The 14,234-nt window shown below is 38.2% G+C and overlaps 1 protein-coding gene across 2 annotated transcripts in view; it reads right to left on the bottom strand.

Moving 5' to 3' along the window:
* LRRC7 (leucine rich repeat containing 7) overlaps positions 1–14,234 on the bottom strand; it is a 410,462-nt gene that overhangs the window by 254,697 nt on the left and 141,531 nt on the right. For both annotated transcript variants that reach the window (XM_044914052.1, XM_044914051.1), the window contains exon 4: positions 12,265–12,343. In XM_044914052.1, coding sequence (XP_044769987.1) covers positions 12,265–12,343 — 79 coding nt within the window. The remainder of the gene's footprint in view (positions 1–12,264; positions 12,344–14,234) is intronic.

Genomic DNA, 14,234 nt, shown 5'->3' with positions numbered 1-14,234 from the left:
CAAAACTGTCTACATTCATAGGTGCATGATAGTCCACGTAAGAAATAGCCCCAAATCTACAAAATATCTACTAAAATAAGTGAATTTAGTGAGATTGCAGGATATACAATTGATAAAGAAAAACTGATTATATTTCTTTTTTTTCTTTAAATTTTTTATTGTTATGTTAATCACCATACATTACATCATTAGTTTTTGATGTAGTGTTCCATGATTCATTGTTTGTGAATAACAACCAGTGCTCCATGCAGAACGTGCCCTCTTTAATACCCATCACCAGGCTAACCCATCCTCCCACCCCCCTCCCCTCTAGAACCCTCAGTTTGTTTTTCAGAGTCCATCATCTCTCATGGTTCGTCTCCCCCTCCGATTTACCCCCTTCATTCTGCCCCTCCTGCTATCTTCTTCTTTTTCTTTTTTTTTTTCTAAACATATATTGCATTATTTGTTTCAGAGGTACAGATCTGTGATTCAACAGTCTTTCACAATTCACAGTGCTCACCATAGCACATACCCTCCCCAGTGTCTATCACCCAGCAACCCCATCCCTCCCAACCCACCTCCACTCCAGCAACCCTTAGTTTGTTTCCTGAGATTAAGAATTCCTCATATCAGTGAGGTCATATGATACAAGTCTTTCTCTGATTGACTTATTTCACTCATCATAACACCTTCCAGTTCCATCCATGGCGTTGCAAATGGCAAGATCTCATTCCTTTTGATGGCTGCAAAATATTCCATTGTATATATATACCACATCTTCTTCATCCATTCATCTGTCAATGGACATCTTGGCTCTTTCCATAGTTTGGCTATTGTGGACATTGCTGCTATAAACATCAGGGTGCACATACCCTTTTGGATCCCTATATTTGTATCTTTGGGGTAAATACCCAGTACTGCAAATCCTGGATCGTATGGTAGCTCTATTTTCAACTTTTTGAGGAACCTCCATACTGTTTTCCAGAGTGGTTGCACCAGCTTGCATTCCCACCAACAGTGTAGGAGGGTTCCCCTTTCTCTGCATCCCTGCCAACATCTGTCGTTTCCTGACTTGTTAATTTTAGCCATTCTCTCTGGGGTGAGGTGGTATCTCATTGAGGTTTTGATTTGGATTTCCCTGATTCCAAGCGATGTTGAGCACTTTTTCATGTGTATGTTGGCCATTTGAATGTCTTCTTTGGAAAAATGTCTTTTCATGTCTTCTGCCCATTTCTTGATTGGATTCTTTGTTCTTTGGGTGTTCAGTTTGATAAGTTCTTTCTAGATTTTGGATACTAGCCCTTTATCTGATATGTCATTTGCAAATATCTTCTCCCATTCTGTTGGTTGTCTTTTGGTTTTGTTGACTGTTTCTTTTGCTTTGCAAAAGCTTTTTATCTTGATGAAGTCCCAATAGGTCATTTTTGCCCTTGCTTCCCTTGCCTTTGGTGATGTTTCTAGGAAGAAGTTGCTGTGGCTGAGGTCGAAGAGGTTGCTGCCTGTGTTCTCCTTTAGGATTTTGATGGACTCCTGTCTCACATTGAGGTCTTTCAACCATTTGGAGTCTATTTTTGTGCGTGGTGTAAGGAAATGGTCCAGTTTCATTCTTCTGCATGTGGCTATCCAATTTTCCCAACACCATTTGTTGAAGAGACTGTCTTTTTTCCATTGGACATTCTTTCCTGCTTTGTCGAAGATTAGTTGAACATAGAGTTGAGGGTCCATTTCTGGGCTCTCTATTCTGTTCCATTGATTTATGTGTCTGTTTTTGTGCCAGTACCATACTGTCTTGATGATGACAGCTTTGGAATAGAGCTGGAAGTCCGGAATTGTGATGCCGCCGGCTTTGCTTTTCTTTTTCAACATTCCTCTGGCTATGCGGGGTCTTTTCTGGTTCCATACAAATTTTAGGATTATTTGTTCCATTTCTTTGAAAAAAGTGGATGGGATTTTGATGGGGATTGCATTGAATGTGTAGATTGCTCTAGGTAGCATTGACATCTTCACAATATTTGTTCTTCCAATCCATGAGCAGGGAATGTTTTTCCATTTCTTTGTGTCTTCCTCAATTTCTTTCATGAGTATTTTATAGTTTTCTGAGTACAGATCCTTTGTCTCTTTAGTTAGATTTATTCCTAGGTATCTTATGGTTTTGAGTTCAATTGTAAATGGGATCGACTCCTTGATTTCTCTTTCTTCTGTCTTGTTGTTGGTGTATAGGAATGCCACTGACTTCTGTGCATTGATTTTATATCCTGCCACTTTACTGAATTCCTGTATGAGTTCTAGCAGTTTTGGGGTGGAGTCTTTTGGGTTTTCCACAAAAAGTACCATATCATCTGCAAAGAGTGAGAGTTTGACTTCTTCTTTGCCAATTTGGATGCCTTTTATTTCTTTTTGTTGTCTGATTGCTGTGCCTAGGACTTCTAATACTATGTTGAATAGCAGTGGTGATAGTGGACATCCCTGCCGCGTTCCTGACCTTAGGGGGAAAGCTCTCAGTTATTCCCCATTGAGAATGATATTCACTGTAGGTTTTTCATAGATGGCTTTTATGATATCGAGGTATGTACCCTCTATCCCTATACTCTGAAGAGTTTTGATCAAGAAAGGATGCTGTACTTTGTCAAATGCTTCTTCTGCATCTATTGAGAGGATCATATGGTTCTTGTTCTTTCTTTTATTAATGTATTGTATCACATTGATTGATTTGCGGATGTTGAACCAAACATGCAGCCCAGGGATAAATCCCACTTGGTCGTGGTGAATAATCCCTTTAATGGACTGTTGGATCCTATTGGCTAGTATTTTGGTGAGAATTTTTGCATCCATGTTCATCAAGGATATTGGTCTGTAATTCTCCTTTTTGATGGGGTCTTTGTCTGGTTTTGGGATCAAGGTAATGGTGGCCTCATAAAACAAGTTTGGAAGTTTTCCTTCCATTTCTATTTTTTGGAAATGTCAGTGTCAGAAGAATAGGTATTAATTCTTTTAATGTTTGGTAGAATTCCCCTGGGAAGCCATTTGGCCCTGGGCTCTTGTTTGTTGGGAGATTTTTGATGACTGCTTCAATTTCCTTAGTGGTTATAGGTCTGTTCAGGTTTTCTATTTCTTCCTGGTTCAGTTTTGGTAGTTGATACATCTCTAGGAATGCATCCATTTCTTCCAGGTTATCTAATTTGCTGGCATAGCGTTGCTCATAATATGTTCTTATAATTGTTTGTATGTCTTTGGTGTTGGTTGTGATCTCTCCTCTTTCATTCATGATTTTGTTGATTTGGGTCATTTCTCTTTTCTTTTTGATAAGTCTGGACTGGGATCCATCAATCTTGTTAATTCTTTCAAAGAACCAGTTCCTAGTTTCATTGATCTGTTCTACTGTTCTTTTGGTTTCTATTTCATTGATTTCTGCTCTGATCTTTATTATTTCTCTTCTCCTGCTGGGTTTAGGCTTTATTTGCTGTTCTTTCTCCAGCTCCTTTACGTGTAGGGTTAGGTTGTGTATTTGAGACCTTTCTTGTTTCTTGAGAAAGGATTGTATTGCTATATACTTTCCTCTTAGGACTGCCTTTGCTGCATCCCAAAGATTTTGAACAGCTGTGTTTTCATTTTCATTTGTTTCCATGACTTTTTAAAATTCTTCTTTAATTTCCTGTTGGACCCATTCATTCTTTAGTAGGATGCTCTTTAGCCTCCATGTATTTGAGTTCTTTGCAACTTTCCTCTTGTGGTTGATTTCTAGTTTCAAAGCATTGTGGTCTGAAAATATGCAGAGAATGATCCCAATCTTTTGGTACCAGTTGAGACCTGATTTATGACCTAGGATGTGATCTATTCTGGAGAATGTTCCATGGGCACTAGAGAAGAATGTGTATTCCGTTGCTTCGGGATGGAATGTTCTGAATATGTCTGTGAAGTCCATTTGGTCCAGTGTGTCATTTAAAGTCTATTTCCTTGTTGATCTTTTGCTTAGATGATCTGTCCATTTCAGTGAGGGGGGAGTGTTAAAGTCCCCCACTATTATTGTATTGTTGTCAATGTGTTTCTTTGTTTTTATTAGTATTGGCTTATATAATTGGCTGCTCCCATGTTAGGGGCATAGATGTTTACAACTGTTAGATCTTCTTGTTGGATAGACCCTTTAAGTAGGATATAGTGTCCTTCCTCATCTCTTATTACAGTCTTTGGTTTAAAATCTAATTTGTCTGATATAAGGATTGCCACCCTAGCTTTCTTTTGGTGTCCATTAGCATGGTAAATGGTTTTCCACCCCCTCACTTTCAATCTGGGGGTGTCTTTGGGTCTAAAATGAGTCTCTTGCAGACAGCATATCGATGGGTCTTGTTTTTTAATCCAATCTGATAGCCTGTGTCTTTTGATTGGGGCATTTAGCCCATTTACATTCAGGGTAACTATTGAAAGGTAGGAATTTAGTGCTATTGTATTGCCTGGAAGGTAACTGTTACTGAATATTGTCTGTGTTCCTTTCTGGTCTATGTTGCTTTTAGGCTCTCTCTTTGCTTAGAGGACCCCTTTCAATATTTCTTGTAGGGCTGTTTAGGGTTTGCAAATTCTTTTAGTTTTTATTTGTCCTGGGAGCTTTTTATCTCTCCTTCTGTTTTCAATGACAGCCTAGCTGGATATAGTATTCTTGGCTGCATATTTTTCTCTTTTAGTGCTCTGAATATATCCTGCCAGTCCTTTCTGGCCTGCCAGGTCTCTGTGGATAGGTCTGTTGCCAATCTAATGCTTCTACCATTGTAGGTTACATATCTCTTCTCCCGAGCTGCTTTCAGGATTTTCTCTTGGTCTATGAGACTCGTAAGTTTTACTATTAGATGTTGGGGTGTTGACCTATTTTTATTGATTTTTGAGAGGGGTTCTCTGTGCTTCCTGGATTTTGATGTCTGTTTCCTTCCCCAAATTAGGGAAGTTCTCTGCTATAATTTGCTCCATTATACCTTCTGCCCCTCTCTCTCTTTCTTCTTCTTCTGGGATCCCAATTATTCTAATGTTGTTTTGTCTTATGGTATCACTTATCTCTCGAATTCTGCCCTCGTGATCCAGTAGTTGTTTATCTCTCTTTTTCTCAGCTTCTTTATTTTCCATCATTTGGTCTTCTATTTCACTGATTCTTTCTTCTGCCTCATTTATTCTAGGAGTTAGTGCACTCATTTTTTATTGCACCTCATTAATAGCCTTTTTGATTTTGACTTGGTTAGATTTTAGTTCTTTTATTTCTTTCTCCAGAAAGGGTTTCTCTAATAACTTCCATGCTTTTTTCAAGCCCAGCTAGTATCTTTAAAGTCATGATTCTGAACTCTAGGTCCGACAGCATACTAATGTCCATACTGAGTAGGTCCTTGGCAGTCGGTATTACCTCTTGTTCTTTTTGTTGAGGTGATTTTTTCCATCTTGTCATTTTGTCCAGAGCAGAATAGATGAATGAGAGAACAAAATCCTAACAGGGTAACAACGTCCCCAGAAAATATACTCTAAACAAGTCAGAAAAGACCTGAAGCCGGGGGAAAAGAAAGGGAAAGAAACAAAAAAGAAAAAGAAAGAAAACAAAAAAGAAAAAGAAAAAGATAAAAACAAACAAAAACAAAACAAAACAAAAAAACACGAGAATATGATCAGATATGATCAGGCTGGTGCATAGATCAGTGCCACACACTAGATTTTGGGTGTATTTTGGTCTGTTAGAAGAAGATGCCTCCCAAAATTTTAAAGAAAGAAAAACTTATATATGTACAAAAATAAGGGTTGATATGATAAGGGATGGGATATGACTATAAAGATGAATATTATAAAAAATTTTATAAAAGGAATTGATAAGAAGTTGTTTGAAAAAAGAAAGAAGAGGATTTCAAAAAAAAAGAAAAAAAGGGAGAGAATGTGATCAGGCAGGAGAGTAGAACAAAACCACTAGAGATTTAGGGTATATTTTGATCTGTTAGAAGAAACTATCTCAAAATTTTAAAGAGAGAACAACTTATATATATATGCCAAAAATAAGGGTAACTACTATGAAGGGATAGAATATGACTCTAAAAATGAAAAATAAAAATGTCTTTTAAAAAAGGGATTGGTAAGATGTTGGTTGAAAAAGGGAAAAAGAAAAATTCAAAAAAAAAAAAAGAGTTAAAAAAATTAACTTTGGGGCACCTGGGTGGCTCAGTTGGTTAAGCGACTGCCTTCGGCTCAGGTCATGATCCTGGAGTCCCGGGATCGAGTCCCGCATCGGGCTCCCTGCTCAGCAGGGGGTCTGCTTCTCCCTCTGCCCTCTTCCCTCTCGTGCTCTCTGTCTCTCATTCTCTCTGTCTCAAAAAAATAAATAAAATCTTTAAAAAAAAAATTAACTTTGAAAGACTAAAGAATCATGGTAAAAAAGCCATGGATTCTATGTTCATTATTCCCCTAGCGCTGGAGTTCTGCCATTCTCATTGATCGGTAAACTTGGTCTTGGCTGGCTTTTCTCGCTGATCTTCTGGGGGAGGGGCCTGTTGCCGTGGTTCCCAAATGTCTTTGCTGGAGGTGTATTGCCCCGCCCTTGCCCGGTCGGGGTTAAGTAATCTGCTCGGGTTTGCTCTCGGGAGCTTTTGTTCCCTGCAAGCTTTCCCTACAGCTTTGGAGGACGAGAGTGAAAATCGCGGCCTCAGAATCTCTGCCCCAGAGGAGCCGAGAACTCGGGGCCCCGCTCCTCAGTGACGCCCCAGAGAAAAGCAGTCAGTCACTCCCGTCTCCCCAGTCTCCGGCCGCACTCCGTGCTCACCCGGCCTGTGACCGAACATTTCTATCTCTGGCACCCGACTCGGTGTGGAGTCTCCAAACCCAGCAGATCCCTGTGGTGCGCTCCCACACTGCTCCTCCTGGGGGTGGAAGGGGAATCTCCCTGGATCTGCCACTTGTTGGGTCCCTGCTGGAGGAGCAGTGGCCCGACTGTGCCGCGGATCACGGTTTATGGCAACCCCGAGCTGAGAGCCTGCGCCTCAGCTCCACCTCTGCAGCCGGCTTCCCCGCTCCGATACCTGGGATCTCTGGCGCAGTCAGGCACCCCTGGTCTTTCTGTGACCCCAAGGGTCCTGAGAGCACACTGTCCCACGAGGGTTCCACCCCCTGCTTAGCCACTGGAGCAACGTCCCTCAGCGGAGCAGACTTCTAAAAGTTCCGATTTTGTGCTCCGCGGCTGTATCACTTGCCAGAAGCAGCCGAAGGAGGACCCCTCCCCCACCGTCTATCTTCCCAAATATCGCCTCAGATTCACTTCTCTGCACGTCCTACCTTCCAGAAAGTGGTTGCTTTTCTGTTCAGAGTTGTTGCTATTCTTTTCTTTGATCTCCTGTTGAGCTTGTAGGTGTTCAGAATGGTTTGATCCCTATCCAGCTGAATTCCTGAGACCAGACGAAATCCAGTTCTCCTACTCCTCCGCCATCTTGCTCCACCCCCCTGATTATATTTCTATATACTAACAATAAATAATTGACTAATGGAACAATCTTTTGCAATTGCACAAAAAACATGAAATACTTGGAATAAGATGAATGAATCATATACAAGATTCATATGCTGAAATCTACAAAGCATTGATAAAAGAAATTTTATTTCATTATTATTATTTTAAAGATTTCTACTTATTTACTTGACAGAGAGAGAGCACACTAGGCAGAGCCGCAGGCAGAGGGAGAGGGAGAAGCAAGCTCCCTGCTGAGCAGAGAGCCCAGCAGAGAGCCCGACATCATGCTGGATCTCAGGACTCTGGGATCACGACCCAACCTACAGAGCCACCCAGGCACCCTGATAAAAGAAATTTTAAAAGATATAAGTAACTATAGAGATATACTATTCTCAGGATTAGGAATATTCAATATTTTTGAGATGCTAATTCTGCCCAAATTGATTTATAGATTCAATGTAATCTCTATTAAAAGTCCAGATGGATTTTACATTTTTGTAGACAATAGCAAGCTGATTATAAAATTTATATGGAAAAGCAAAAGATATAGATAGCCCAAATAATTTTGATAAAGAAGAATAAAGTTTAAGGACTCTCATTCCTTGATTGTATGAATTACCATAAAGCTATAGTAATTAAGACAGTATGGAATTGATATAAGAACAGGCATATAGATTAATGTACAAAATGGAAAATTCAGAAATGGATCCAAACACATATGATCAATTGATTTACAAAAAACAGTACTCAGGTAATTTTATGAAGAAAGGATAATTTTTTCAACAAATAGTAATGGAATAAATGGATATCCAAATGCAAACAAACAAGCTAGCAAACAAGCAGGGGGAGGGAACAGAGGGGAAGGGAGAAGGACAAGCAGACTCTGAGCTGAGCAGGGAGCCAGATGCAGGGCTTGATCCCACCACCCTGAGATCATGACCTAAGCTGAAATCAAGAGCCTGATGTTCAACTGACTGAGCCATCCAGGCGCTCCTAAAAATTAGCTTTAAATAGATCATAGACATAAGTGTAAAGCCTAAACTACAAAAGTTCCAGAGGAAAGAATAGGGAAAAATCTTTAAGACTATGAATTTAGCAAAGATCACTTATACAGGAAGAAGCATAAACCAATAAAATAATTTATGATTAAAATCTTCTCTTTGAAAGCCGCTATTTTAAAAAGGAGATTTACCTCTGAAACAAATAATACACTATATGTTAAAAAAAGAAGAAGATAGTAGGAAGGGAAAAATGAAGGGGGGAAATTTGGTGGGGGGGAGGAACCATGAAAGACTATGGACTCTGAGAAACAAACTGAGGGTTCTAGAGGGGAGGGGGGTGGGGGGATGGGTTAGCCGGTGATGGGTATTAAAGAGGGCACGTACTGAATGGAGCACTGGGTGTTATATGCAAACAATGAATCATGGAACACTACATCAAAAACTAATGATGTAATGTATGGTGATTAACATAACATAATAAAACTAAAAAAATATATATATAAATGAGAAGATTAAGTCATAGGAGTAATTATTTGCATACAAATAAAGGACTTTTAGCCAGAATATATAAAGAATTCTTTTTTTAAAAAAAGATTATTTGTGAGAGACAGAGAGAACACAAGCAGGGAGGAGGGGCAGAGGGAGAGGGAGAAGCAGACCTCCCACTGATCATGGAGCCACGTGCAGGGCTTGATCCCAGGACCCTGGGATCATGATCTGAGCCAAAGGCAGAGGCTTAACCAACTGAGCCACCCAGGTACCCCCAAAATTCTTATAATTCAATAATAATAAGAAGAAAAGGCAATAAAAATGAACAAGAGATGTGGGGCATCTGGGTGGTGCAGTTGGTTAGACATCTGAGTCTTAGTTTCATTTCAGGTCGTGATCTTAGGGTCATGAGATGAGCCCTGAGTCAGGCTCCATGCTGAGCATGGAGTTTGCTTGAGACTCTCCCTCTCCCTCTGCCCCTCTCTCTGGGTGTTCTCTCTCTCTAAAATAAATAAATAAATCTTTTTAAAAAAATGAACAAGAGATTTGAACTTTTACTGAAGAAGCAATACAAATTGTAAATAAATACATGAAAATGAAAACATATTACCTGGACATTAAAAATGTAAATTAAAACTACAGTGAAATGCCACAATGAGGTATGTTGGTAAAAATAGAAAAAAACAAAAAACAAACCTGATAGCACCAAATTCTTTTTTTTAATTTATTTATTTGATAGCACAAGCCAGGGGAGCAACAGAGGGAGTGGGAGAAGCAGACTCCCCACTGAGCAGGGAGCCAGACTTGGGGCTCAATCTCAGGACCCCTGAATCACAACCTGAGTTGAAGGCAGTCTCTTAACCAACTGAGCCACCCAGGTGCCTCGATAGCACCAAATTCTGACAAAGATGAAGAACAACAGATACTCTAATAAATTGCTGATGGGAAAGACAATGGGGTAGCTGTTTTGGAAAACGGTTTGAAAATTTCTTATAGGTTAAACATACACACACCATACTACCCAGTATACCCCTCCTAGGTGTTTACCCAATAGAAAACATATGCTGAAACAAACATCCTAAATGTCTATCAATTGATGAATAGATAATAAATTGTGGTATTTCCATACAATGGAATATTACCTAGAAATAAAAAGGAATGTAATACCGATTCTTGAACCAATGTGGATAAATCTCAAAATAACTGTGTTAAGTGAAAGAAGTCAGACACAAAAGTATGATACCATTTATATGACATTTTGGAAAAGGCAAAACCATGGGTATAGAAATCAGAGAAGTGGATGATTGAGCTGAGGGAACTTTTTGGGGAGATGGAAATAGTCTATATCTTATTACAGTGGTGGTGCACAACTGTATACATTTGTCAAAATTCACTGAGCCATACAGCTAAAAGGTAAATTTTACTGTATATGAATTATATCTTAAAAAATCTTTTAAAATTAATATACTACTTAAATTGACTTTTGTGTAATTTTTTATGAATTCCCAAACCACTTAATGCTTTCAGTGTTAGGCATTTTTAAATGAAATAAGTCATATTCATCTTTTAAAAAGCTAAACGTATGGAAGGAATTCAGAGACACAGCCAATTAAACTATAGTTTTGAAGCTTCATAAAGATATAAATTATCATCTGATTTCCACTCCCAAAGACTTTATCATGATTCCTAAATAAGATGAACTATTAGGATTAAAGAACTACAAGTCAAAACAATTCATCATCTGCCCTGTATTATGACTTAAGTCAAGGATATGGTTGTAGTCCTGATGTGAAAAGTTAGTAATGTCTACTCTTTGTTGAGAGAATTGCATTCTGCTTTAAGAGTTTTGAAAAATACTTTTCACAGTTTTTTTTTCTCTTCCATATTCTACTTTTGAGGTGGAAAAGTTGTTCTCTTTCAAATACATTTTATTTCTTGATGTTCCACACTTTCTACTAAAGGCCTTAAGTTATTTTACAAACAATTCATTGTAAAGATCTCTATCTAAACTTTATCTCCTTCTTTTATATTCTGTTCCTAGTCTCATCTATAGCCTCTTCTCATGACCCATAGAGAAACAGCCTCTTCTCAACTATATTGATGAAAAATTTCCCTTCAAACTCCCTTTGATAAATTTCCTTTGTTCTTCAAAAAAACACTCCAGTCATTAAATGCCTTTCCAGTGGGCTTCAGTTTTTCCTAGTCTCCCCAATTTAATATGAACAGATGACTTAAGGTTTTTTCTCAAATCCTACTGTCAGTTTTTGTATGATTATAATGTTAGTCTTACTGAGACTCATTATCTGCATCCCAATACCACTGATTTGTTTCAACCTCTTCCAGATATTGCTGCTACTGTCTTTCCAGGTTTTACGTCCACTTCTATTGTTAAGTGACTTTAACATTCAGATTTGTGACTTATCCAATCCATTCACTCCATTGTTTGTTTGTTTTTTTAAAGATTTTATTTATTTATTTGAGAGAGAGAATGAGAGAGAGAGAGAGAGCATGAGCAGGGGGGAGGGTCAGAGGGAGAAGCAGACTCCCTGCTGAGCAGGGAGCCCGATGCGGGACTCAATCCCGGGACTCCAGGATCATGACCTGAGCCAAAGGCAGTCGCTTAACCAACTGAGCCACCCAGGTGCCTTCACTCCATTGTTTCTTGACCTATTTGATTGCACAGCACACACCATCCCTATGACATAACTATAATTTGCCAACATTGACACATGCTGGGTCTCATCTTCCCATGGCATTTTCTCTACTAACCGATCAAAAGGGGCACCACAATGCCCCATTTCTGATCACAACACCTTTACGATCCAAGTCTTCCATTCTGTTATCCTCATAGAATTCTCTATCCACTCTTCCTTGTACACAAATAGTCCCTTTTTCTGGTTATACTTAATTCATTTTCCAACTGGAACTACGTGATCAGCTATTTTCATGCACCTATCAATATCTCAAACTCTTGTACTCTCTTGAACTTTCATTAGATCCTTGATGTTAATTTTCTACCAAGATCATAACTAATAACTGTTTCTTTCATTTCAGTGCTCTTTCATGGAATGTTGCCTGAGAACCACGGAATGATGACATAGTTAACTTCAAAGTAATGCCATCTTGTGCCAATTAGACCTTCATCATTATTCAGCAATGTTTTTAATCATCTTTTGTTAAACTATTCTGATTTGATTATTTTTCCTCATCATTTTATTAAATTGAATTTTAAATGCAATATTTAAAATTCATTTATTATGTGAATTTTGTTTATCTGGGTACATTATTATCCAATGGAAACATAAATATAAATAAAATGTAATCATTCATACTCACTTAGAAATGGGATTGACACTGGCTTCAATAATTGTTAAACACTTACAGCACTTAATGTTTTCTGGAAATTCTTGTACACCTAAAATGTAAAGAAAAAAAAAGCACATGAAAATGTCCCAGCAAAAATTCTTTAAATTACAGTTCTAATATTAAGAATAATTAATTAAAACTATGAATTAATATACAGTATAGATATAGCATCAATACACCATTAGGATAATCATTTAAGTAAATATAATAATGTAATAATATATTAGTGTTACATAATAATGTTATATAATATATACATATTAAAAATAATATATACATTTTAAAAATAAAATTTAAATTTAAGTAATATTTTATCACAGTAATAGTAGGAAATTGGATATAAAATTGAAGACAATTGTATATTCGGCATGAGATAGATCTTGGCTCTATATTAATTAAAGCAATAAAAATAATTAGGTATTTGGTCATTAAGTGCTGCTACTGGGGGAAGGGGATATCAGCAGATATAAAGAAAACAGATGACAAAATCTTTGTTTCTTTTATTTTATAAGATGGGAAGATTGAACACATGCATGTGAAAAATATCTAAGGATATATCACAAAACCAGTATATATTCCCGAATTAATGTGGGTCTCTAACAAATTTTATGCAGTTCTTCCTTGTTGGCTGCACAGAGTGTAGTTCTGCAACTGCATGAAAGGGTGAAGAGGTGAGCAGCTCTTCCTTAGGTCCTCTCTGGAGTCTCTGAGATAGCCAGCCTGGCTCATCGCTCTTGGAGAACTGCTCATCTGCTGTCAAAGTTGTGCTGTAGGCTATGTGACAGAAAAACATAGGTCTTTCTACAAAACTGAAAATCAGTAAGCCACAAACCTAACCCATAAATGTAAGGGTCAGAGAAATAAGAGATGTGGAGGATATTTCAATTGATACAAGTGTATCAAATATAGTAGGTCCTATAAAAGAAGAGAAGGCAGAAATATGAAGTTATCCCTATATGCCTGCAGTACTACCTGCTCTACATTTTTGAAATGATTATTAAGGGTGTAAAAATTTCCATAAAGAACTAGTCCTGCTCACTACTTCATATCTGACAAAAGGATAAGAAACATTTTGCAGTAGGTTTTTGTTGAACTTTTTAATGATAGATACACAAGAAAGAAAGCCTTCCACCTTACTAGATTCCATTGACCTAGACGACCATGTCCACAAAACCTCGAAGCCCAGTGAAGCAGCAGGAAGATAGTCAAACCAAGACAGGTCACTTATCCACTGCAAATGAAGGGTATAAAAGACAATATGGGGATGTTTCTCATGTTTTTTCTCCCTATGTGAAATTTCAACAGAAACTATGCTGTCCTAAAGTTATTGCTGAAGTATTTCAGCGTCTTAATAAGAACTGAAGGAAGTGTAAAAGCTGCATTATGTACAAATTGAATAAGAAAAGCCAATTTTCCTTTTTTGGAAAGGCCATAATACCTACAGATACCTCATTAACTAGACATTAATAAAATGGCAAAGAAGTCAGTAAGTCAATCCTTGAGATGTCCTCAACATTTTCCCTTAGTATTTATATTTACTTTGGATATCAGCAAACAACGGGGATAAGACTTCATCTACCCTTTTACCTTTTTCTGTTTGATCAATTTGGGCTCATTGCATACTGGTGTACCTGGTGCCTTATCTCTACAGGTGCTTGCCTTAGGATGAATTTTCCTTAAATTATGTATAAACCAAGACGTGGAAACAGAAGCAAATTAAAAAATGATTTTAAGGTGCGCCTGGGTGGCTCAGTCGTTAAGCGTCTGCCTTCGGCTCAGGTCATGGTCCCAGGGTCCCAGGATGGAGCCCCACATCGGGCTCCCTGCTCGGCAGGGAGCCTGCTTCTCCCTCTCCCACTCCCCCTGCTTGTGTTCCCTCTCTCGCTGTGTCTCTCTCTGTCAAATAAATAAATAAATATATAATCTTAAAAAAAATTATT

This window comes from Neomonachus schauinslandi, chromosome 4, assembly GCF_002201575.2.
Source record: "Neomonachus schauinslandi chromosome 4, ASM220157v2, whole genome shotgun sequence".
In the NCBI taxonomy this organism is placed as follows: Eukaryota; Metazoa; Chordata; class Mammalia; order Carnivora; family Phocidae; genus Neomonachus; species Neomonachus schauinslandi.
This window is presented reverse-complemented; position numbering and strand designations above follow the sequence as displayed.